The 23961-nt window shown below is 45.8% G+C and overlaps 1 protein-coding gene across 2 annotated transcripts in view; it reads right to left on the reverse strand.

The window, feature by feature from the left end:
* Positions 1–6316: 6316 nt before the first annotated feature.
* LOC149437994 (uncharacterized) overlaps positions 6317–23961 on the reverse strand; it is a 57227-nt gene continuing 39582 nt past the window's right edge. For both annotated transcript variants that reach the window (XM_089660364.1, XM_089660365.1), the window contains exons 5-6: positions 22023–22616; positions 6317–7171 (exon numbers count right to left, since the gene is read on the reverse strand). In XM_089660364.1, the coding sequence (XP_089516490.1) occupies positions 6570–7171; positions 22023–22616 (1196 nt within the window). In that variant the 3' untranslated portion in view covers positions 6317–6569. The remainder of the gene's footprint in view (positions 7172–22022; positions 22617–23961) is intronic.

Raw genomic sequence — 23961 nt, forward strand, 5'->3', positions numbered from 1 at the left:
AGTGAATGAGGGGTGCAGGTGTTTGTATTCATGAATCAGTGTGGGAATTTTGGGGTGTCAGTGAATGAGGGGTGCAGGTGTTTGTGCTCATGAATCAGAGTGGGAATTTTGGGGCATCAATGAATGAGGGGTGCAGGGATCTGTCTTCATGAATCAGTGTGGCAATTTTGGGGTATCAATGAATGAGGGGTGCAGGGGTCTGTCTTCATGAACCATTGTGGCAATTTTGGGGTATCAGTAAACGAGGGGTGTAGATGTCTATGATCATGAACCAGTGTGGGAATTTTGGGGTGTCAGTGAGTGAGGGGCAGGGCTAGGGGGGGTGGGAAGGGCAGCTGCCCAAGACACCAGGCTGCAGATTAATCTATCCCCCGTTCCATGCTACTGAAGCCTCCCAAAACTGGAGCTGAAGCTCCGCCCAGACACATTGCCAAACTTCAAAAAAGCAGAAAGTCTCTCCCTCCCAGGCTTGAGTTCCTGTCAGCCCAACTCCCCTCCCCCCTTCTCCGGATCTGTGTGTCTGTAAGGATCTGTCATAGTAGGAGTGGCAGCATGGGGGGTGGAGTAATCATGACAACATTAGACGACACCTCCGATCCCTGCGTCCAATCACTGGAGATCTCCCTACTGAAACAATGTCACAATAACAATCGGAAGGTACGTGTTGTCAGTTTAATGAATGATTATGTTTGTTACAAAATCTTTAAGATTGCGTCACTTATTGAAAATGTCTTAATATTTATTCAGTATAGAGAAATGATGATATCAACTGAGATACACTATATTGCCCAAAGTATTGTCCCCGCCCTTCCAATCATGTGATTCAGGTGTTCCAATCTCCTCCATATCATGTGATTCAGGTGTTCCAATCCCCTCCATATCATGTGATTCAGGTGTTCCAGTCCCCTCCCAATCATGTGATTCAGGTGTTCCAATCCCCTCCCAATCATGTGATTCAGGTGTTCCAATCCCCTCCATGGACACAGGTGTATACAATCAAGCCCCTAGGCATGCAGACGGCTTCTACAAACATTGGTGAAAGAATGGGTCGCTCTCAGGAGCTCAGTGACTCCAAGCGTGGTCCCGTGATAGGTGGTCACCTGGGCAATAAGTCCATCCGTGACATTTCCTGGCTACTAAATATTCCACGCTCAACTGTTAGTGGGATTATAACAAAGTGGAAGCCACTGGGAACAACAGCCACTCAGCCACCAAGTGGTAGGCCCGTCACATGACAGGGCGGGGTCAGCGCATGCTGAAGCGCGCAGTGCGCAGAAGTCGCCAACTGTCTGCAGAGTCAATAGCTAAAGACCTCCAAACTTGGTGTGGCCTTCAGATGAGCCCAACAACAGTGTGTAGAGAGCTTCATGGAATGGGTTTCCATGGCCGAGCAGCTGCATCCAATCCTTACATCACCAAGTGCAATGCAAAGCGTCGGATGTCATGGTGTAAAGCACACCGCCACTGGACTCTAGAGCAGTGGAGACGTGTTCTCTGGAGAGACCAATCACGCTTCTCTGTCTGGCAATCTGATGGACAAGTCTTGGTTTGGCGGTGGCCAGGAGAACGGTACTTGCCTGACTGCATTGTGCCAAGTGTAAAGTTTGGTGGAGGGGGGATTATGGTGTGGGGTTGTTTTTCAGGGGTTGGGCTTGGCCCCCTAGTTCCAGTGAAGGGAACTCTTAAGGCAACATTTTGGACAATTTTATGCTCCCAACTTTGTGGGAAGAGTTTGGGGAAGGCCCCTTCCTGTTCCAACATGACTGCCCACCAGTGCACAAAGCAAGGTCCATAAAGACATGGAGGAGCCAGTTTGGGGTGGAGGAACTTGACTGTCCTGCACAGAGTCCTGACCTCAACCCCATAGAACACCTTTGGGATGAATTAGAGCGGAGACTGCGAGCCAGGCCTCCTCCCCCGACATCAGTGCCTGACCTGACAAATGCGCTTCTGGAAGAATGGTCCAATCTTCCCATAGACACCCTCCTAAACCTTGTGGACGGCCTTCCCAGAAGAGTTGAAGCTGTTATAGCTGCAAAGCGTGGGTCCAACTCAATATTGAACCCTACGGACTAAGACTGGGGGGGCCATTAAAGGTCATGTGTGTGGAAAGGGTGGGGCCAACTCAATATTGAACCCTACGGACTAAGACTGGGGGGCCATTAAAGGTCATGTGTGTGGAAAGGCTGGCGTCCCAATACTTGGGGCAATATAGTGTATTTCTTGATCAGATAATGAGTGTTCCGTAAATCTTTGGCATCGCTTAAAAAAAGTTTAGTAGAGTTAAAGGCTTGAACTGTTGTGTCCAGCTTTTCAATACACATCAAGGATTTCAATTCCTTTTTCACCATCGTTATCTTTGGAGCGTTCGGTGATGTCCAAGATTGCAAAATACTTCTCTGAGCAGTTACCATGGATAAAGATGACCAGGTCATTGTTAAATTTCAGAGATATTGGTGAAGATGTTAAGATTGGGAGGAAGGGTTGAAATACCCGAAGAGACACATTATGGGATCCTTTTTGATTTGTATGCCTGAAATGGTGTGGATATAGTTTGAAGTAGAAATCTTGGTACAACTCCACGGTCTATGCAGCAGAGTGGGTCTTAAAGTACCACGCCAGGAACAGGTTGATAATGATGGGTGTGACTTATTGACCATGCTGGGCATGTATGCCCGATGTAATATTTTAAATTGTGTCTCCCTCCAGTGTTCACTAATGACCAAACTGCGAGTTTTTCGACCTCCATCCAGAAGCTCATCAGCTAATGATTCATGTGAGAATTCTTTAGTCCGACTTTTTAGTAATATATGTCTTGCCGATGATGTCACTTGATCATTTAATGGGGCGTAGAGGTCAGATATCGAATATCTTTGATTTTTTTAATTGCTCGATCTACGAAGGATCTTTATTCGGACCATAACAAGTCTCGATATACTTAGTCAATTCAATGACAAAATTGCTTTGATCTTCTGGAAGATTGAATTCTGTGGAAAGATTTTAGTTTGAAGGAGTCTTGATGAAGAGTAGATGTCATTGTTCGCCTTCCTTTTGTACACCATACGCTGGGAATTTCTGCTGTAACAACTTTAGGGTTTCCAAGAATAGGAAGGTATTTAGAGATCATCGAAGGCAATTTTAGAGATCTCCTTACTGTGCGCCATACAACAAGGGTACCACGCCCAGGAGATTATTTTGACAATTATTTGGTAGAGACCTTGAATTGCAGTACAATGGCTGCACGGCTCAGGGGGTCAAACATCGCTTTCTCATATTCCTTGTTTGAATAATTACAGAACTCTAATATCCAATCAATGCCAATTCTTAAAAGACATGGAGTCTGGCTTCAATTTATTAGTGTAGCTAAATCTGCTAGTACATCTAACACTCCCCTGCCCCCCCCCCAGACTGACAATTACTGTATGCTGTCCATGGGTGCCCCCTGTGGTCCTTCCTCCACTATATGCTACCCACTCCTGACTCCTGAATATGTACACCTTACCCCCCCACTCTGTATGCTACCCACTCCTGAATATGTACACCTTACCCCCGCACTCTGTATGCTACCCACTCCTGACTCCTGAATATGTACACCTCACCCCCGCACTCTGTATGCTACCCACTCCTGACTCATGAATATGTACACCTTACCCCCGCACTCTGTATGCTACCCACTCCTGACTCCTGAATATGTTCACCTTACCCCCGCACTCTGTATTCTATCCGCTACTGACTTCTGAATATGTACACCTCACCCCCGCACTCTGTATGCTACCCACTCCTGACTCCTAAATATGTACACCTCACCCCTGCACTCTGTATGCTACCCACTCCTGACTCCTGAATATGTACACCTCACCCCCGCACTCTGTATGCTACCCACTCCTGACTCCTGAATATGTACACCTCACCCCCGCACTCTGTATTCTATCCGCTACTGACTTCTGAATATGTACACCTTACCCCCGCACTCTGTATGCTACCCACTCCTGACTCCTGAATATGTACACCTCACCCCCGCACTCTGTATGCTACCCACTCCTGACTCCTGAATATGTACACCTCACCCTCGCACTCTGTATGCTACCCACTCCTGAATATATACACCCTACCCCAGCACTCTATGCTACCCACTCCTGAATATGTACACCTTACCCCCGCATTCTGTATGCTATCTGCTCCTGACTCCTGAATATGTACACCTTACCCCCGCAATCTGTATGCTACCCACTCCTGACTCCTGAATATGTACACCTTACCCCAGCACTCTGTATGCTATCCGTCCGCTCCTGACTCCTGAATATATACACCTTACCCCTGCACTCTTTATTCAATCCGCTCCTGACTTCTGAATATGTACACCTCACCCCCGCACTCTGTATGCTACCCACTCCTGACTCCTGAATATGTACACCTCACCCCCGCACTCTGTATGCTATCTGCTCCTGACTCCTGAATATGTACACCTTACCTCCGCACTCTGTATGCTATCTGCTCCTGACTCCTGAATATGTACACCTTATCCCAGCACTCTGTATGCTACCCACTCCTGACTCCTGAATATATACACCTTACCCCCGCACTCTGTATGCTATCCGTCCGCTCCTGACTCCTGAATATATACACCTTACCCCTGCACTCTTTATTCAATCCGCTCCTGACTCCTGAATATGTACACCTTACCCCCGCACTCTGTATGCTACCCACTCCTGACTCCTAAATATGTACACCTTACCCCAGCACTCTGTATGCTACCCACTCCTTACCCCAGCATTCACTGTATCCGCTCTCCCCGGACCCCGCATTCACTATATTCACTCTCCCCGGACCCCGCATTCAGTATGTCCACTCTCCCCGGACCCCGCATTCACTGTATCCGCTCTCCCCGGACCCTGCATTCACTATATCCGCTCTCCCCGGACCCCGCATTCACTATATCCGCTCTCCCCGGACCCCGCATTCACTATATCCGCTCTCCCCGGACCCCGCATTCACTATATCCGCTCTCCCCGGACCCCGCATTCACTGTATCCGCTCTCCCCGGACCCTGCATTCACTATATCCGCTCTCCACGGACCCCGCATTCACTGTATCCGCTCTCCCCGGACCCCGCATTCACTATATTCGCTCTCCCCGGACCCCGCATTCACTATATCCTCTCTCCCCGGACCCCGCATTCACTGTATCCGCTCTCCCCGGACCCCGCATTCACTATATCCGCTCTCCCCGGACCCCGCATTCACTATATCCGCTCTCCCCGGACCCCGCATTCACTATATCCGCTCTCCCCGGACCCCGCATTCACTATATCCGCTCTCCCTTGACCCCGCATTCACTATATCCGCTCTCCCCGGACCCCGCATTCACTATATCCGCTCTCCCCGGACCCCGCATTCACTATATCTGCTCTCCACGGACCCCGCATTCACTGTATCCGCTCTCCCCGGACCCCGCATTCACTATATCCGCTCTCCCCGGACCCCGCATTCACTATATCCGCTCTCCCCGGACCCCGCATTCACTATATCCGCTCTCCCCGGACCCCGCATTCACTATATCCGCTCTCCCCGGACCCCGCATTCACTATATCCGCTCTCCCTTGACCCCGCATTCACTATATCCGCTCTCCCCGGACCCCGCATTCACTATATCCGCTCTCCCCGGACCCCGCATTCACTATATCCGCTCTCCCTGGACCCCGCATTCACTATATCCACTCTCCCCGGACCCCGCATTCACTATATCCGCTCTCCCCGGACCCCGCATTCACTATATCCGCTCTCCCCGGACCCCGCATTCACTATATCCGCTCTCCCTGGACCCCGCATTCACTATATCCACTCTCCCTTGACCCCGCATTCACTATATCCGCTCTCCCGGACGATACAACCAACCTGAGCTGACTACAGCCCACCCAAAAACTACGTTTAGATAGTAGGCCCCTGTTTAGGACAAGGAGACTACACTCCCATCGATTTCCGTGAGGTTCAGATTCGGCATCCCAAATTTGGGCAAAGCATCCCAAACCAAAACCTGGAACGTTTTGACCCTTTGCTAATTCTCCCTACGATGAATGTTACCAGTGAATACCAGATATTTTCAGGGCGGTGATTGTTCTTGGACTTACCTTATCACATCTACCACAGTTATTGCCCCCCGTACTAGGCCGGTAGTGTTTGAGGGACCTCCTCTTTGGTTCTTCTAACCCTTGTGACCGCCTACAAATACTTGTATTGAAATGGAAGAATGTGATGACAGCCACTTCAAACCAACCAATCAGATTTCAGGAACTAGAATAAAGCAAAAACACAAAGAATGCAGTTTCTATATATTTATTTATCATGCTTTATGTTACTTATTTATTGTTTAAGATCCTAAGATTATAAAACAACCAGGACATAGCTCCTATGAGAACACACTGATTCCTTGATTATTCGATCTTCACCTATCATTGTCTTTGCCAACCCTCTCTATGGATGGGGATGACAAATAAATCATCATCTCTGTAATTCAGAACCAACAATTGGGGCATTTTGAGAACAAAGTGTAAATGATGAGCTCATTCGCTTTCACTGAAGTCTGGGCTGGACAAGAACTTCCCCTTTGATTTCATAGTATAGAGATACCCAATTAATGACATTTCCATTGTGTCTGCCAGAGATGACTTTATGGATGTCTTCTGGTGTCAGGGCATAATCCCACATGTGGACGTCACTTATTTCACCAACCAATGACTGAGAAGCTTCAAACCCTCCACCAAAAGAGTCTTGTTCCTGTCCCAGGACAATGCTGGCTTCAGCTGCGATAGAAGATCCTTTCATGGAGACTCTTCTGGGGTAGAGTTTCCCATTGACCCAAAGTTGGACCACTCCAGTGTTGGAGTCCCAGGTCACACAGATGTGCCTCCAGTCCAAAGACTCCGAGTCGGTCCTAAAATAAGTGTCTTCCTGGTTGATGTGTACAGAACAAACGTTTGGGGGCTGTAAGTAGATGAAAAAGGCGTTGTCCTTCCCGGGAGTAGCAAGAGAGAAGGGAGTATAGGGGCGGGAAAGGTCAGTATAGGAACGTAGACAGACGCTGACTTCCTGCAATGGTCTTGTAATTTCAGGTCTCAGAATGACATGAGCTGTGCTGGTTTCTTTGGGGAAGACGAAGACTTTACTCTCCAAGCCTAGGGAAGGAAACAGACAAAGATCATTACTGCTACAGATCAAAGCTTTAAATACCGAACAATAAATTCATAAATTATTTATAGATGCTTTCAGGCTGGTTGCCTACAATGTGTGAGTTAGGCAGTTGGCTGGCCCAGGCTGGGTAAGGGGTTAATGATTTGTACCTCTACTCCTGGGCTTTTGGACCCAGCCTACCCAACCTGTGATATATATATATATACATACACACTATATTGCCAAAAGTATTGGGACAGCCCTCCAAATCATTGGGTTCAGATGTTCCAATCACCTCCATGACCACAGGTGAAAACTCCTATTGAAACAATGTCACAATAACAATCGGAAGGTACGTGTTGTCAGTTTAGTGGATGTTTGTGTTACAAAATCTTTAAGATTGCATCAGTTATTGAAAATGTCTTAGTATTTATTCAGTATAGAGAAATGATGATATCAACTGAGATACACTATTTTGCCAAAAGTATTGGCCCCTCCCCCCAATAATGTGATTCAGGTGTTCCAATCCCCTCCCAATCATGTGATTCAGGTGTTCCAATCCCTTTCATATCATGTGATTCAGATGTCCCAATCCCCTCCATATCATGTGATTCAGGTGTTCCAATCCCTTTCATATCATGTGATTCAGGTGTTCCAATCCCCTCCATATCATGTGATTCAGGTGTTCCAATCCCCTCCATGGACACAGGTGTATACAATCAAGCCCCTAGGCATGCAGACGGCTTCTACAAACATTGGTGAAAGAATGGGTCGCTCTCAGGAGCTCAGTGACTCCAAGCGTGGTCCCGTGATAGGTGGCCACCTGGGCAATAAGTCCATCCGTGACATTTCCTGGCTACTAAATATTCCACGCTCAACTGTTAGTGGGATTATAACAAAGTGGAAGCCACTGGGAACAACAGCCACTCAGCCACCAAGTGGTAGGCCACGTCACGTGACAGGGCGGGGTCAGCGCATGCTGAAGCGCACAGTGCGCAGAAGTCACCAACTGTCTGCAGAGTCAATAGCTAAAGACCTCCAAACTTGGTGTGGCCTTCGGATGAGCCCAACAACAGTGCGTAGAGAGCTTCATGGAATGGGTTTCCATGGCCGAGCAGCTGCATCCAAGCCTTCCATCACCAAGTGCAATGCAACCCCTTGGATGCCGTGGTGTAAAGCACGCTGCCACTGGACTCTAGAGCAGTGGAGATGTGTTCTCTGGAGTCACCAATCACACTTCTCTGTCTGGCAATCTGATGGATGTGTCTGGGTTTGGTGGTTGTCAGGAGAACGGTACTTACCTGACTGTATTGTGCCAAGTGTAAAGTTTGGTGGAGGGGGATTATGGTGTGGGGTTGTATTGACCATTCTGGAAGAATGGTCAAACCTTCCCATAGACACTCTCCTAAACCTTGTGGATGGCCTTCCCAGAAAAGTTGAAGCTGTTATAGCTGCAAAGGGCGGGGCCAACTCAATATTGAAGCTTACGGACTGAGACTTGGATGTCATTAAAGTTCATGTTTGTGTACAGGCAGACTTCCCAATACTTCTGGCAATATAGTGTTTATGAAGGAAGGCCGATTTCCAGAGCTCTGGCCCACTCAAGATGTCTTGACTGCTATGGAACCCCCAAGGGGGACTGCTGTGCCCTGCAATCAAATTGGAAGTCATCGGTAGCCCAGAGAACCACCAAGGCTTGTAAAACACCATATATGGACCTTGTTGAGGAATGCCTGGAAAGCCTGGCTGAGAAGTACAGGGGACGTGGCATGGAACTGTTCAAGTGGACTGTGTTGCAAAATCATTAGTAAAGCTGCATCAACTGTACTAAGTCTGGTCTGAAGTTACTTTAAAGAGATGCATGGTGGTTCCTGATGTATAAAAGATTATTATTATTATTATTATTATTATTACATGGAGTTTATATAGCGCCAAAGGGTTTGCTCAGCGCTGTACAATAGGGGGGACAATACATGGCACAGTACAACAAAAACAGACAGCGTACGAGGGGTAAGAGGGCCCTACTCTTTCAAGCTTACAATCTAGGAGGGAGGGGGTAGTGGAACAATAGGAAGTGGCTGAGGGGGATGAAGTGGCTGAGGGGGATGAAGTGGTGGGAGGAATGAGGGAGGATGGCCGTTAGGTGAGGGTGGGGTAGGCTTCCCTGAAGAGATGGGTTTGAGGGAGCGCCTGAATGTGGGGAGGGAAGGCGACAGTCGGATGGATTGGGGCAGTGAGTTCCAGAGGATAGGGGAGGACCTGGAGAAGTCCTGCAGTCGTGCATGGGAGGAGGAGACCAGGGAGCAGGATAGAAGGAGGTCCTGTGAGGAGCGAAGGGTACGGGTAGGGTGGTACTTGGGGATCAGGTTGGTGAGGTAGTCAGGGGCAGTGTTATGAACGGCTTTGTAGGTCAGGATTAGAAGTTTAAATTTGATGCGTTGGGCAATCGGGAGCCAGTGGAGGGAGAGGCAGAGGGGGGTGGCAGAGGTGGAGCGGGTGGTGAGGTGGATGAGTCTGGCCGCTGAGTTCAGGATGGTCTAGAGCGGGGAGAGCCTGCACTTGGGTAGGCCAATGAGAAGAGAGTTGCAGTAGTCAAGGCGTGAGATGATGAGGGAGTGTAAAAGATGACAATTTTGTGTAAAAAAAATAATTTTTTTCCTTCATTTCCACATTTTCCAAAAACATGTGGCAAAATACATGTGTCTTCAAAGATGTCCGGGCTTGGGAAGGGTTTATTGAAGGGGTGTTTGCTTTCCAAAATGTAGTTTTCTGGGAGTTTCTACTGTCCTGGTGCTCCAGGGCCTTCAAAAATGTGATAGGTAGATGGGAAATTAGATGTGTAATTTATGGCCTTAGAAAGCTTGAAGGTGCCACTTGGATTGTGGGCCCTATATGTGGATAGGCTGTGAAAAAGTCTCACATATGTGGTATCACCATACTCAAGAGGAGTAGCAAAATGTGTTTGGGGTGTAGTTTTAAGCATGCCTATGTGTTAGAAATATCTTATTGATTGTCAACTTTATGTAAAAATAATAATTGTCATTTTATTTCCTTCATTTTCCAAAAACTTGTGGAAAAAAAATAGCATTTTCCAAAGACTCATTTATGGGGGTTATTTACTAAAACTGGAGAGGGCAAAATCAGGCTCAGTTCTGCAGAGAAACCAGCAGCTTCTAACCTCGGCTTGTTCAATGAAGCTTTGGCAATGGTTTCTATGCCGAAGTGAACCTGATTTTGCACTTTTCAGGGTTAGTAAATAAACCCCATGCCTCTTTCAAAAATGTGGTCATTTTGGAAGAGTTTCTATTGTCCTGGTGCTCCAGGGCCTTCAACAATGTGATAGGCAGTCAGAAAATTAGATGTGTAATTTGTGAGCAATTTATACTTCTTTAACCATTAGCTGCCCGGCCAATGGCCGTTTGGCGGCTTCAGATGTGCTCCTCCATTCCGGGTGCACGCCATTTGGCGTGCTCCCGCACATGCGCCGTTTGCGCTAGTGCAGAGCGGCGCAGCAGTGCGATCTGTCGGCGCCCGTGCACCTCGGACACGGCCGATGACAGATCCGAGTACCGGCTCCCGTTGCTGGTACCATGTGACCTGCTGTGACCAATCACAGCAGGTCACATGACAGTTGTATACAATGGATGGCTTCATTCATGATGCCATCCATTGTATACTAGTGCCTAGCTGTGAATGGTCACAGCGATCACATGCACATGTCATGTGATTAGCTGTGACCAAATCACAGCTAAGCACAAAAAAAAAAAAAAAAAAAAAAAAAAGCGGAATGAATCGATTTCATTCAGGTAAATGCTTGCTTATAGCAAAGTAATTCTTTGCTATAAGCAAATTGTGTAAAAAAAATAAATAAAAAAAAATACTGATCACTTCCCCAAAGTAGTACAATGTTACTATGGTAACAATGTACTATTTTGGTCATAGTAAAATATGAAGAAAAATCTTTAAAAAAATAAAAAAAAATGTAATAAAAAATTAAATATAATAAAAAAAAAAAAAAAAATATATATATATATTTTTTTTCATACTGTCACCAGTCAGTGTCCCTGTTCACCGCCATGCCAGTTATATGATGACGCTGTACTGCACTGGTGACAGTATGTAAAAAAAAAAATAGTGAAAATAATTTTTTTCATTTTTTCATTTTCGGAAAAATTATGACAAAAAAATACAACTTCAAAAAACTCGCCATGCCTCTTATGAAGTACATTGGACTGTCTACTCTGCAAAAAGGGGTCATTTGGGGATATCTGTACTGTCCTGACATTTGGGGGATATCTGTACTGTCCTGACATTTGGGGGATATCTGTATTGTTCTGACATTTGGGGGATATCTGTCCTGTCCTGACATTTGGGGGATATCTGTACCGTCCTGACATTTGGGGGATATCTGTACTATTCTGACATTCTTGGACCTCAAGAAATTAGATTGGCCGTCAGTACTTCAGGATTGATCAATATTCAGATCTATACCATAGTTTGTGAACTCTATAACTTTCCTACAAACTAAATAATACATCCTAATTTGGATTATTTCCACCAAAGACATGGAGCAGAATACATCTCGGCCTAAATTTATGAAGAACAATTATTTATTTGTAAACTTTTATAACAGAAACAAAAAAAAACGTGTTTTTTTTTCAAAATTTTTGGTCTTTTTTTGTTAATTTAGCAAAAAATAAAAACCCCAGCGGTAATTAAATACCACCAAAAGAAAGCTCTAGTTGTGTGAAGAAAATGATAAAATTTTAGTTTGGGTACAATGTTGTATGACCGCGCAATTGTCATTCAAAGTGTGAGAGCACTGAAACCTGAAAAATGGCCTGGGCAGGAAGGTGTAAAATTGCACGGTATTGAAACGGTTAAAAGCCCAAAGGTGCTCCTTGGATTTTGGGCCCTTCTTTGCATCTAGGCTGTGAAAACAATTAGTGAATTTGTGTGATACACAAGATACAATGTCTGGTGTGCAGACATTAAAAAATCTCTCACACATGCGGTACCCCCATACTCAGAAGGAGCAGCAGAAGGTGTTCTGCAATGTATATCTAAGCAAGCCCATGCTGTGTGAGACATAACTTGTTAAAATGACAACACTACGAAAAAAAAAACATTTCTTCATTTTCCAAAAAATTGTGACAATAAATTGCAACTTCCAAAAAGCAGGTCACCCTTTTTCAGCACATTGGACGGTCCACTTTCCAAAAAGGGGTCATTTGTACTGTCCTGGCATTATTGGGTCTCAAAAAATGACATCACGTTTGATCCATTTTCAAATACAGTATATACCGTTTGTAGACTCTATGACTTTCACACAGACTAAATAATATACACCGATTTGGGCTTTTTTTTTTTTACTAAAGAAATGAGGCAGAATACACTTTGGCCTAAATTTATTAATTTTTTTTCTTGCAAACTTTTATAGCAGAAACTAAGAAAAATGTTTTTGTTTCCAAAAGTTTTGGTATTTTTTCATTTTATAGCAAAAAAAAAAACCCCAGTGGTGAATAAATACCACCAAAAAATCTCTGTCTGTCTCAAAAAAATTCATATGGGTACAGTGCTGCATGACCGAGCAATTGTCACTCAATGTTCGCCAGCGCTGAAATCTGAAAACCTGCCTGGGCAGGAAGGGGGTGAAAGTGTCTGGTATTGAAGTGGTTAAAGAGGCCAGAAAGCTACTCTTTCATGTACTTACTGGATGTTTGATCGCCTCTCATTGGAAAGAGACACACGGACTGACAACACCCGATCTATAGTCTCACTAATTTAAGAAGTTGGACTCATAAAAGCTCCCACAGCGAGAACGGACAACACCCTCACTATCCTGATCGGGTGTGGGACCCCTGGGGTGGCTTTGATGCCCCTTTGTAGAATAAATATGGGATTTGTTTTCCAAAGCGTGACTCTGGACGGCCATTCTGCTCTCTCTTTCACTCTTCTATACTACCCTTCCCCTTTTTACCCCTTCCCATCCTCCTATCTACATACCGGGATGCTACTTCCTCTCTTTCTTCCCTTACTGAGCCTGGATGGCCATTCTGCTCTCTCTTTCACGCTTCTATACTACCCTTCCCCTTTTTACCCCTTCCCATCCTCCTATCTACATACCGGGATGCTACTTCCTCTCTTTCTTCCCTTACTGAGCCTGGATGGCCATTCTGCTCTCTCTTTCACTCTTCTATACTACCCTTCCCCTTTTTACCCCTTCCCTTCCTCCTATCTACATACCGGGATGCTACTTCCTCTCTTTCTTCCCTTACTGCCCCCCACTCAGCTGATCGTATTTGTTGGTAAGTAGGTAGGGTGTCAGGAACTCATGAAAAAGAAAAACAAGCTCTTAGGGGTTCCTAATTGAATTATCTTGAAATTAGCCAGTCTGCATATCAAACTGTGGTAGAGAAAATGGCAGTCATCCTTGGCATAATAATATTAATAAAGTTGGTATTAACCCCTTGGCACCGGCGCCTCCCGACCCTTTAAGGGTTTCAGAAGTCGGGAGGTGGGCAGGGTTTTATGGTCATGTGACCTCCGTGATTCGCTGTGATGGCGGTCACATGATCGGGAAAGGTCCCGATCACAAGAGGAGATCGAGACCTTATGTGCTGGCAACGTATGTGCTGGGAGCGTGCAGGGCGCGCGCTCTCAGCACATATGTTTTTCTTAATTGCACGCAAATGTGCGGCCGCTCGGCATCAAGGCCCAGACACCGGGAGGCCGCTCATTGCGTGCGGCAGGCGCCAAGAGGTTAAACATCGCATCTCAGGGATGTTTTTACCACAACGTAAACAAGGCATTTTCTTAGGGCAGCATGTTTTAGGGGGGCAGTACTGCCCCCTGGAAGAAGGGACATATGCAGCATGGGGACCAGGTGGGACCTGAGAGAGGCTGCAGGCTGCTTGACGGTGTATGCAGGGCCCGACTGTTGTTCACTGGGCTGTCGAGAGCTGCAAAGGTGAGTTTCTTTCTCTCTGTTGCTGGGGAATGGGTATTAGTGGAAGGCTCTCAGGTGGGGGGGATAAAGGGGCAGGGGTGTTGTTGGTCACTGTCAGGCTCTCTACAGGGGGAGGGAGGGGGTCTGGTGTTGGTCGGTGTCAGGCTCTCTACCCCTCTACGCCGGGGAGGAGGAGTGTCCGATTTTTGTGTTGCCTAGGGAAGCACAAAACCTAAATACACCCCTGTCACAGCCAACAGTCAGGCTAAAAAAAAACAATTATAATAGGAATCCATAATCACGTGAGATGTCAATCCCCACCTGCAGTACATATTCATCAGTGTGACAGTAATGCTGTACGATAGAGGCGTCATGGAGTGCCGCTCATATAGCGGTAATCCCCGGTGGCTGGAACTGATGTAAGTGTCTCAGGCTGGCGATCTCTCACCCCGAAAGTGACACACCGGATGTAGACAATGCCTGTACCCGGGGATGCCAGAGGAAGCTGCACTGGAATCAACCTCGGAAGCCTACCTCACAGATTCAAGATGGCGGGAACGTCACTATGACAGCGCGTTTCGCACCATGCGCTTTTTCAAGTCATGTGTTTGGGAGCTAATGGCTCCATTATTTAAAGGCAGAGGGTGGGCCGTACAAAGACGTTTACATTTTGTTTGGGAGCTCATTGTGTATCTTTTACTGACTTGCAGTTGGTGAAGGTACAACTTCTTAGGAGAAACAGTTGTGACCTCTTTAACTATACTGATACTAAGTTTTGAACCCACAAGAAATACCCACCCGTCTGCGTACCACATCCTACTAATGTCAGAGGCTGGGTCTGAACCTGGGCCTTCTGCGGTGAGAGGCAATGTTTCTTCTTGCTGAGCCACCTGGAATGCTGCACAGCTCCCTTGACAATTATTTAGATGATCCTGCCTTGACCTTGTTTATCATGAACCTTGAACTCCTTGCTCCTCCCATGAACTTCCTGATATAAGCTATGTCTCTGCACTTTCTGTTTGCCAGATTAACATGCTATCCAGCCATTATCGTGCTTCTTATGTTCTCTGTTATCCATATTTCGCTATCACTCGTTATTGACCCTTGGCTTGTTCTTGACTACGCTTCTGCCTGATCCCAACCTGCGACTGCTCATTACCGACCTTGGCTTGTTCTCGACTACGCTTCTGCCTGATCCCAACCTGCGACTGCTCATTACCGACCTTGGCTTGTTCTCGACTACGCTTCTGCCTGATCCCAACCTGCGACTGCTCCTTATCGATCTTGGCTTGTTCTTGACTACGCTTCTGCCTGATCCCAACCTGCGACTGCTCATTACCGACCTTGGCTTGTTCTCAACTACGCTTCTGCCTGATCCCAACCTGCGACTGCTCATTACCGACCTTGGCTTGTTCTTGACTACGCTTCTGCCTGATCCCAACCTGCGACTGTTCATTACCGACCTTGGCTTGTTCTTGACTAAGCTTCTGCCTGATCCCAACCTGCGACTGCTCATTACCGACCTTGGCTTGTTCTCGACTACGCTTCTGCCTGATCCCAACCTGCGACCGCTCATTACCGACCTTGGCTTGTTCTTGACTAAGCTTCTGCCTGATCCCAACCTGCGACTGCTCCTTATCGATCTTGGCTTGTTCTTGACTAAGCTTCTGCCTGATCCCAACCTGCGACTGCTCATTACCGACCTTGGCTTGTTCTCGACTACGCTTCTGCCTGATCCCAACCTGCGACTGCTCATTACCGACCTTGGCTTGTTCTTGACTAAGCTTCTGCCTGATCCCAACCTGCGACTGCTCCTTATCGATCTTGGCTTGTTCTTGACTAAGCTTCTGCCTGATCCCAACCTGCGACTGCTCCTTATCGATCTTGGCTTGTTCTCAACTACGCTTCTGCCTGATCCCAACCTGCGATTGCTCATTACCGACCTCGGCTTGTTCTCAACTAAGCTTCTGCCTGATACCAACCTGCGACTGTTCATTACCGACCTTGGCTTGTTCTCGACTACGCTTCTGCCTGATCCCAACCTGCGACTGTTCATTACCGACCTTGGCTTGTTCTCGACTACGCTTCTGCCTGATCCCAACCTGCGACTGTTCATTACCAACCTTGGCTTGTTCTCGACTACGCTTCTGCCTGATCCCAACCTGCGACTGTTCATTACCAACCTTGGCTTGTTCTCGACTACGCTTCTGCCTGATCCCAACCTGCGACTGCTCATTACCAACCTTGGCTTGTTCTCGACTACACTTCTGCCTGATACCAACCTGTGACTGTTCATTACCAACCTTGGATTGTTTACTGACCACGTTTCCGTTTGATCCTTACCTGCTTATACGCTACTGGACCTCCGCTTGCTCACCTCCTGGTAGGGTGGCCCTGAGGACCGCGATCTGGTACTAACATGCAGCCAGATCCATCTCCACCATCAGGAGCTCTGGTGAACACCGGTTGGTATTTAGACTCCGCACCTCGGATGATCCCACTCCTCCGCCATGGTGACCTGCCTGTTTACCTATCCTGCTGGTTTCAGGTGAGCCTTTTTTTCCACTGCTATAGCAACTGGTCTTTGAGCCTGACCCCTGATTGTGACAACTAATGGACATTTAGCACCTAGAAAAAATTGTCATTGACTGCCTGCGGTGTGGCTAAAAGAAGAGCGCTGTTTGTAAGTGTTGCCATATGTATGTATAATGTTCTCTTTTTTGGGAATTTCACATTTCAGAGGTTTATTGGCATTTTCTTTTCCTTCTTTTCTTCCCTGTCCCCCTTTCATACGAGTACTTATTGGTATAACCATTTGGATCTGGCTGCCTGGGTCTTGTAGATGGTGGCATCAGTTTCCTTGCAATTTTGTAAACCTGTTACCGCCTTCGTGGGTCTTCTTGAATTGATGTGTGAATGCACCAGACTTTTTACTGTAACTATGTATATTTATATGTATTGCTTATTTTGTTTTTTGTTTTTTTTTTAGCACAATATATGTATTTGCAGTAAAAAAAAATTTGAGTTAGGTCATACTCTTCTGATCCTGAGTGAAGGTTCTGAGGAAGCACTTGCATGAAACGCGTTGGCCTCTCTGAATTACTGTGTTTTGGGAACATACAAAATTAGGTAGAATTTCATGTTCAATAGTTGTGGCCATATACTGGGGACAAATCCCTGGATATTTTTAGGTTGTGGACAGTTTACGGGGGTTGAACAAAAATATGGAAGCACTCCGTGATTTGCAGGTGTGAAAGTGACAACATGTTTTGCGTTGAAAGCTGTAGTGATGTAACATTGTTTTGCTTCCGCTGTGTGATGAGACACCTAGCTTAAAGGTAGGTAGCCTCACTTTCATCATTCACTGCGTGCGCTGCTAGTAATACGGAGTCATGTCAGAGCTTACTGAGCTTCAAAGAGGGCAAATTGTTGGTGCTGCTTAGCTGGCGCCTCTGTGACTGAAGTTGCCAACTTATTTGCCGTATCGCGAGGTTCGGCATCAAAGGTTATGACGGCGTATATAGCTTCAGGGAAAACATCACCTGATAAAGCATAAGTACAGTCAAGATGGTCAATTGACCGAAAGAGACAAGAGGACATTGAGCAGGATTGTGACCCGAAATAAGAAAAAAACTGCTGCAAAAGTGGCTGCAGAGCTCAATCCCAGTCTTCCAAAGCCCGTGTCTACAAAAAATGTGCAATGGGAACTCCAGAAGCACAACATTCACGGGCGAGCTGCAATTGCCAAAACGCTAGTGACCAATGTTAATGCTCAGAAGAGGAGAGAGTGGTGTAACACCCTGTTATGGATCCCCCACACGCCACACCCACAGCGACTAGCTAACCAAGGCACGCCCATGCGGCCGTGACAGGGGGTAAAAGGGAATAAAGGGGACTTAACTTTGAATATACATAAAACAGTATATAAGATCAGCCGTGATACCCGTTCACAGCCCGCACTACCTTTGGCCACCACCAGATGGAGACTCCATTCCAATCTAGCTGGCTGACCACACACTGGCAGATACAAATCTTACATACAATCTGGTGCACTGATTAGAGTTGAGGAGCAGCTTAGCAATCACACCCTTCTAGGGCCCCCCCAGCTATCCTACAGCTAGAACCCCGGTGTTATTCACCCTTCCACTGTCCACCCCCCCCCCCCCCCCACACCAGACACACCACAAAAGGTAGCCTGCCACCACCCAACAGTTTATCCGCAGAACGGTCTGCTAGGACACCCCCCACACACAGATCTCCGTCTGGCCGATCTGTTACCTTTTACAATCTGCCCACACACAGTGCAATTGCATACAGATTGGCAATGAGCTTGACCGAGCGTTTAAAGGCACTAAAATACAATACAATCTAATCTCTCCAACCTAATCTCCCCGAAGATATGCGCCAGTGCTTAAATACACAGAAGTCACTAATTCAGTTTAAGATTTCCCGAAAGTGGGCGGTGCATCAAATATGTACAAAATATAAAAAGTTACAGAAATACAAAAAATACAAGAAGAAACACAAATGACTATTCACTATAAAATAAAAAGGGAATAAAACAGAATAAAATTTTTACCGAGATCTATCCTGCGACTGGAGCAAGTCAGAGCATCAGCAATCCGTCAGTCAAATCAAACCGGCTCCATACGAATCACAAATGTCCCCATGTCCGGGTACTCCTTTTTTGGGGATATGGACGTAGGCGGGACATTAGTCCTCGGCCAATTGACCCTGGGGGGGGGTGTTCCTGTACCTGCCCACAGGATGTTCTGGGTGCTAAACTGTCCAAGTTCAATCGGACTAGGACCGGCTTGAAACACCAAGTCGGGGTTTGGATTTCCGACACGAGCGCATCAGTCCGATCGCGACAGTAACCCAGCGCCACCTAACCATTCTCTGCATTTTCCTGGCATTCTACCTAAGACACAAAAATGGTATTTATATGCAGATGTAGCCTACAGAGTGTCCAAATAGAAGGGAGTATGTTCATCTCTCTTCAACTAATATTTTAGCTTTTATGAGAGATTAAACATACCCCTTGTGATGGATGGATATACCTTTAGCTCCCTGCTGTCATGAAGGCAGAATGTATGGAGCCACTTCCTTTAACTTGGTTTTACCAGAAGGTGACAACCTTATTAACACAAAGGTGTCACATCCCGGAAGCCGGGCTTTTCAGCCTAATTGATGCCTCTGTGTCTGAGTACCTCTGACTGAATATACATCCCTAATGACAATGGAATGTCCCTACAGTTACGATTACATATTGCTACTGATCGCATCTTATCTACTCAAATCTGTACATTTATGTCACATGCATGTTACACACCCATAAATGGTGGACCGATCAATGGAAGACTATAACATGGTCAGATGAATCGAGCATCATACTATTCCCAACCACCGGATGTGTTTACATGTGGCCAACACCGTGCCAAGCTTGCCACCAGGACTGTCTTGTGTTAACCGTAAAGCATGGTGGGGACGCAATCATGGTTTGGGCAACCACATATTCATATTTTACAGGCCCCATATTAACCACTTGAGCTCCAGAGGATTTACCCCCCTTAATGACCAGGCCTCTTTTTGCTACTCAGCGCTGCACTAATTCAACTGATAATTGCGCGGTCATGCAATGCTGCACCCAAACAAAATTTACGTCCTTTTTTTCACACAAATAGAGCTTTCTTTCGGTGGTATTTGATCACCTGGGCGCTTTTATTTTTTACGCTATAAACATAAAAAGGCCAAAAATTTTGAAGAAAAACAATATTTTTTACTTTCAGCTATAAAAAATATATAGTAAACTCAAAGTTGGTTATAAATTTAGGCCAAAATGTATTCTGCTCCATGTTTTTGGTAAAAAAAATCACAATGAGTGTATATTGATTGCTTTGTGTGGAAGTTATAGCGTCTACAAACTATGGGAGAGATACTGCAATTTATGCCATTTTTCTGCTATACAGCGCTGCGCTAGTTTAACGGACAATTGCGCGGTCATGCAATACGGTACATAAATGAAATTTACATCCTTTTTTTTCCCCACAAATTGAGCTTTCTTTTGGTGGTATTTGATCGCCTGTGCGGTTTTTATTTTTTGCGCTATAAAAAAAAGGCTGACAATTTTGAGGAAAAAAAAACAATATTTTGGACTTTTTGCTATAAAATATGTCCAGTAAAAAAAAAAATGCAAAAATCAAATTTAGTCATAAATTTCTGCCAAAATGCATTCCGCGACATGTCTTTGCTGAAAAAAAAAAACCCAATACGTGTAAATGAATTGGTTTACGTGAAAGTTATAGCGTTTACAAATGGCGGGAAAGATACTGGGATTTTTAATTTTTTTTTATACTAATAATGGCGGCGATCAGGGACTTATGGCAGCGACCAGCTACTTATGGCGGGACTGCGGCAGACATTCTGACATTGGGGGGTACAGATTGGGGTCACTGACATCCCCAAAAACACTAATACAGTGATCAGTGCAAAAAAAAAACACTGACACTGTACTAATGGCACTGGGGAGGAAGGGGTAACTTTATTTTGCAGGGAAGGGTTATCTGAGTGAGGGGAGTGTTTTACTAGGGGGCGGGGCGGGGGTGTGTACTGGGCGGGACAAGGCTGATCGAGAAAGAGAAACTGTTCTTTCTTGATCAGCTCATCCTCGAGCTGACAGGGAAGTGACAGACAGCACAGCTACTGCAGCTATGCTCTCTGTCACTGTTTGCCGCCGATTGCTGGAACATAGCCGCTAAGGACCGGCTGTGACCCGGCGACTGACATCTGCGGCGGTGATCCGCAGGACAGATAGGGCGGCGGCGCGCCTCGTGCGCGCCCCCTATTTGTTTACAAAACACACGTCTTAAAACGTGGTTTTGCCTGTGAGTGCCGCCCTGCCGCCGTATATGTACAGTGGCTGGGCGGCATGTAGTTAACCTTGAAAGGTAGAGTCACTGCCAGTGACTATGTACAGCTTTTGGCTGACCATGTGCCCCCCATAATGCAGACATTGTTTCCCAAACACAGCGTGATTTACCAAGATGATGATGCTCCAATTCACACAGCTGGTGTTGTCAAATTGTGGCTTTTATGAGCAGGCAGATGAAGTCCTTACCTGGCAGTCGCTGGACCACAATATCATAGAGCCACTATAGTCAATTTTGGAGAACAAGGTCATATTCCATTATCCACCATCCAAGAATTATAGATAACAATTTTGTTCTTTTACCTGGTGTTTCTATAATATTTCCAACCCCTGAAAATGTCATTTTAATCATGTAATAAAAATGTTGCTTTTATAAAACCTTGTTGTAACCCTGGTACCAGTAAAATCTATTACATTTTTTCTAGGTGTTAAATGACAATGCCGACTGTGGCATTTCTGCAAGAGGGAGGCGAGACTTGTGTTATGTGAAAACAGCAATGTCCTGTTTCTGTGGGTGTATCGCTCTATGCCACGCCTTGCTATAACTTCATTCACTACAAGGGAAACTAAGAATGTTATTCTGGTGAAACAGGACAGAAATTACAAAAGAAAGGATGAATTTACACTCACACCATAGAAGAACATTTAGATGACTTCTACACACCAGTGGGACATAATTTCTCACAACCAGACCCTTCTATGGAAGACATGAAGGTTTTGGTTCTTAAAGGAAAGTTAAATATACTCAGAAAAGGGAAAACCATGAACTGCAAATGATAATTCTGTTTGACAACAGAGATAATGGACTCATTAAACCACAATCCTACATTTTTATGACCATCCTTAATATATAATTGTCATTGTAACCTCTCATTGCCGATGGGCATGACAAATTAAATAATTTTCAATGTAATTCTGTACTGAAAGCTGGAGAATCTAATTCATGAACAAGGTGTACATAGTAAGATGACAGACTTACGTTGAGGTTTGGGCTTGAGGAGAACTTCCCCTTTCATTTCACAACGTAAAGACTTCCAATTAATGATATTCCCATGGAGATCACCAGAGAGGACCTTCTGGATGTCTTCCTGAGTCAGGACATAATCCCACATGTGGACGTCACTTATTTCACCAACTAATGACTGCTTAGCATCAAACCCTCCGCCAAAAGAATCTTGGTCCTGTCCCAAAACAATACTGGTTTCAGCATCAATATAACTGCTATATCGTCTTTCGGAGGAGAGCTTTCCATTGAGCCAAAGATAGACCACTGCAGTGCCGGAGTCCCAAGTCACACAAATGTGCCTCCAGTAATTAGGCTTCCCTTTTGGTGTAAAAGCAAATGCTCCATTATTTTGGGATACCTTATATGTGTTTGGAGGCTCTAAGTAGATGTGCAAGGCATCGGAATATCGTGGAGTAGCCATAGAGAACAAAGAATACGAGCGTGAGAGATCACTGTAGGTATGTAGACAGACGCTGGCTTTCCACAATGGCTTTATAATTGTAGGTCTCAGAATGACATGAGCTGTGTTGGTTTCTTTGGGGAAGAAGAAGATTTTACCCTCCAAGTCTAGGGAAGAAAACAGACAAAATCATTACTGATATTTATCAAAGCTTTGGGTCCAGAACAAAAAAGTCAGAATTTTTTTATGAATGCTAAAATCTAAAATAAAAAAAAAATAGATTCACTGATAAATCTCAGGAAGATAATTGTATTCCTTTTTTCTTTGTGTATAAATATGTAGTTTGCAGTTTCTGAACCGTGTGTTTATTTGTTGCCACTCCCCTGGTGATGTAGTGGGTGGAGTCAGTGGCCTTCTATTGCTAGATATGGGTAGGGCCTGGTAGTTCAGGTATGGGAACAGGTCACCCCTGACCAACATCATGTGGCCTGTGTACCTGAGTGGAGGAGAGAGCCCTCTGTAGGGCTGGAGTAGTTATGGACTCACAATGGACAAGGCGGAAGAACCTTGCTACCCGTGAACTTTGACTCTGGTCTGGTCTGACTTGAGATATGTAGCCTGGTTTTTGTCTGCCTCAGGGCCTTGGACTGAGGGTGTCAGGGTCCAGATCCAAACCTGGGAGCACTGCAATGTCTGGATGTTGCTCTTTTTACTGTGCCACCCAAGATTCTGAACAGCTCTTTGCCTGATCCCTTGGACAACATTGCCTTGTATCCTGTTGCTGATGAACTCCTACCATAAACTTCCTGATTAAGCCATGTCTCTGCACTTCCTGTTTGCCAGATATTTCTGCTCTCTCCAGTCGATTTCTTGCTTCTTTGCATACCTGCAGCTGTCCTTATCTTTGCTACCACTTGCTACCAACCTTTGACTTGTTTAATTGCTTTGTTTCTGTTTGATTCCCTATGTGCTATATCTGGTACTGGACCCCGGCTTGCTCACCTCCTGGTGGGGCAATCCTTAGTGCTGAAACCTGGCACCAGCATGCAGCAAAACCCACATCCACCATCAGGAACTCTGGTGAAGACAGGTTGGTGCTTAGACCCCGCACGTTGGGTGAGCCTGCCTCATCAGCCAGGGTGACCTGCTCATGTACTTATCCTACTGGTTGGTGTGACCTCTCTACTGGTCTCTGAGGCTGACTGCTGACTGTGACAGAGTGTGTGAGAGACTACCTTTGGGGGGCTCAGTAAGAGAACTGGGAGGATAGCTGGAAGTTATGGTACTGAGCACTCTGCACTGGTACTGTGCATCATGAGGAAGATATATTGTTGTGTTTGCCACCAGCAAAGCATCTGAAGTGGACATTCTTTATTCCAGGTAACAGGCTTCAGGCCAGGAATATGTGAGAAAGCCAGCCTCAGGCCAGTAGAATGAGTATCTACAAAAATACAGGTATGTGTATAATCTATCTTGGGAAGAAGCAGGGCCTGGACCAGCTTGGCAGGAATC

The sequence above is a fragment of the Staurois parvus genome, unplaced genomic scaffold (genome assembly GCF_062004578.1).
Source record: "Staurois parvus isolate SC_StPar_1 unplaced genomic scaffold, SC_StPar_1.0 ptg001231l, whole genome shotgun sequence".
Taxonomy (NCBI): Eukaryota; Metazoa; Chordata; class Amphibia; order Anura; family Ranidae; genus Staurois; species Staurois parvus.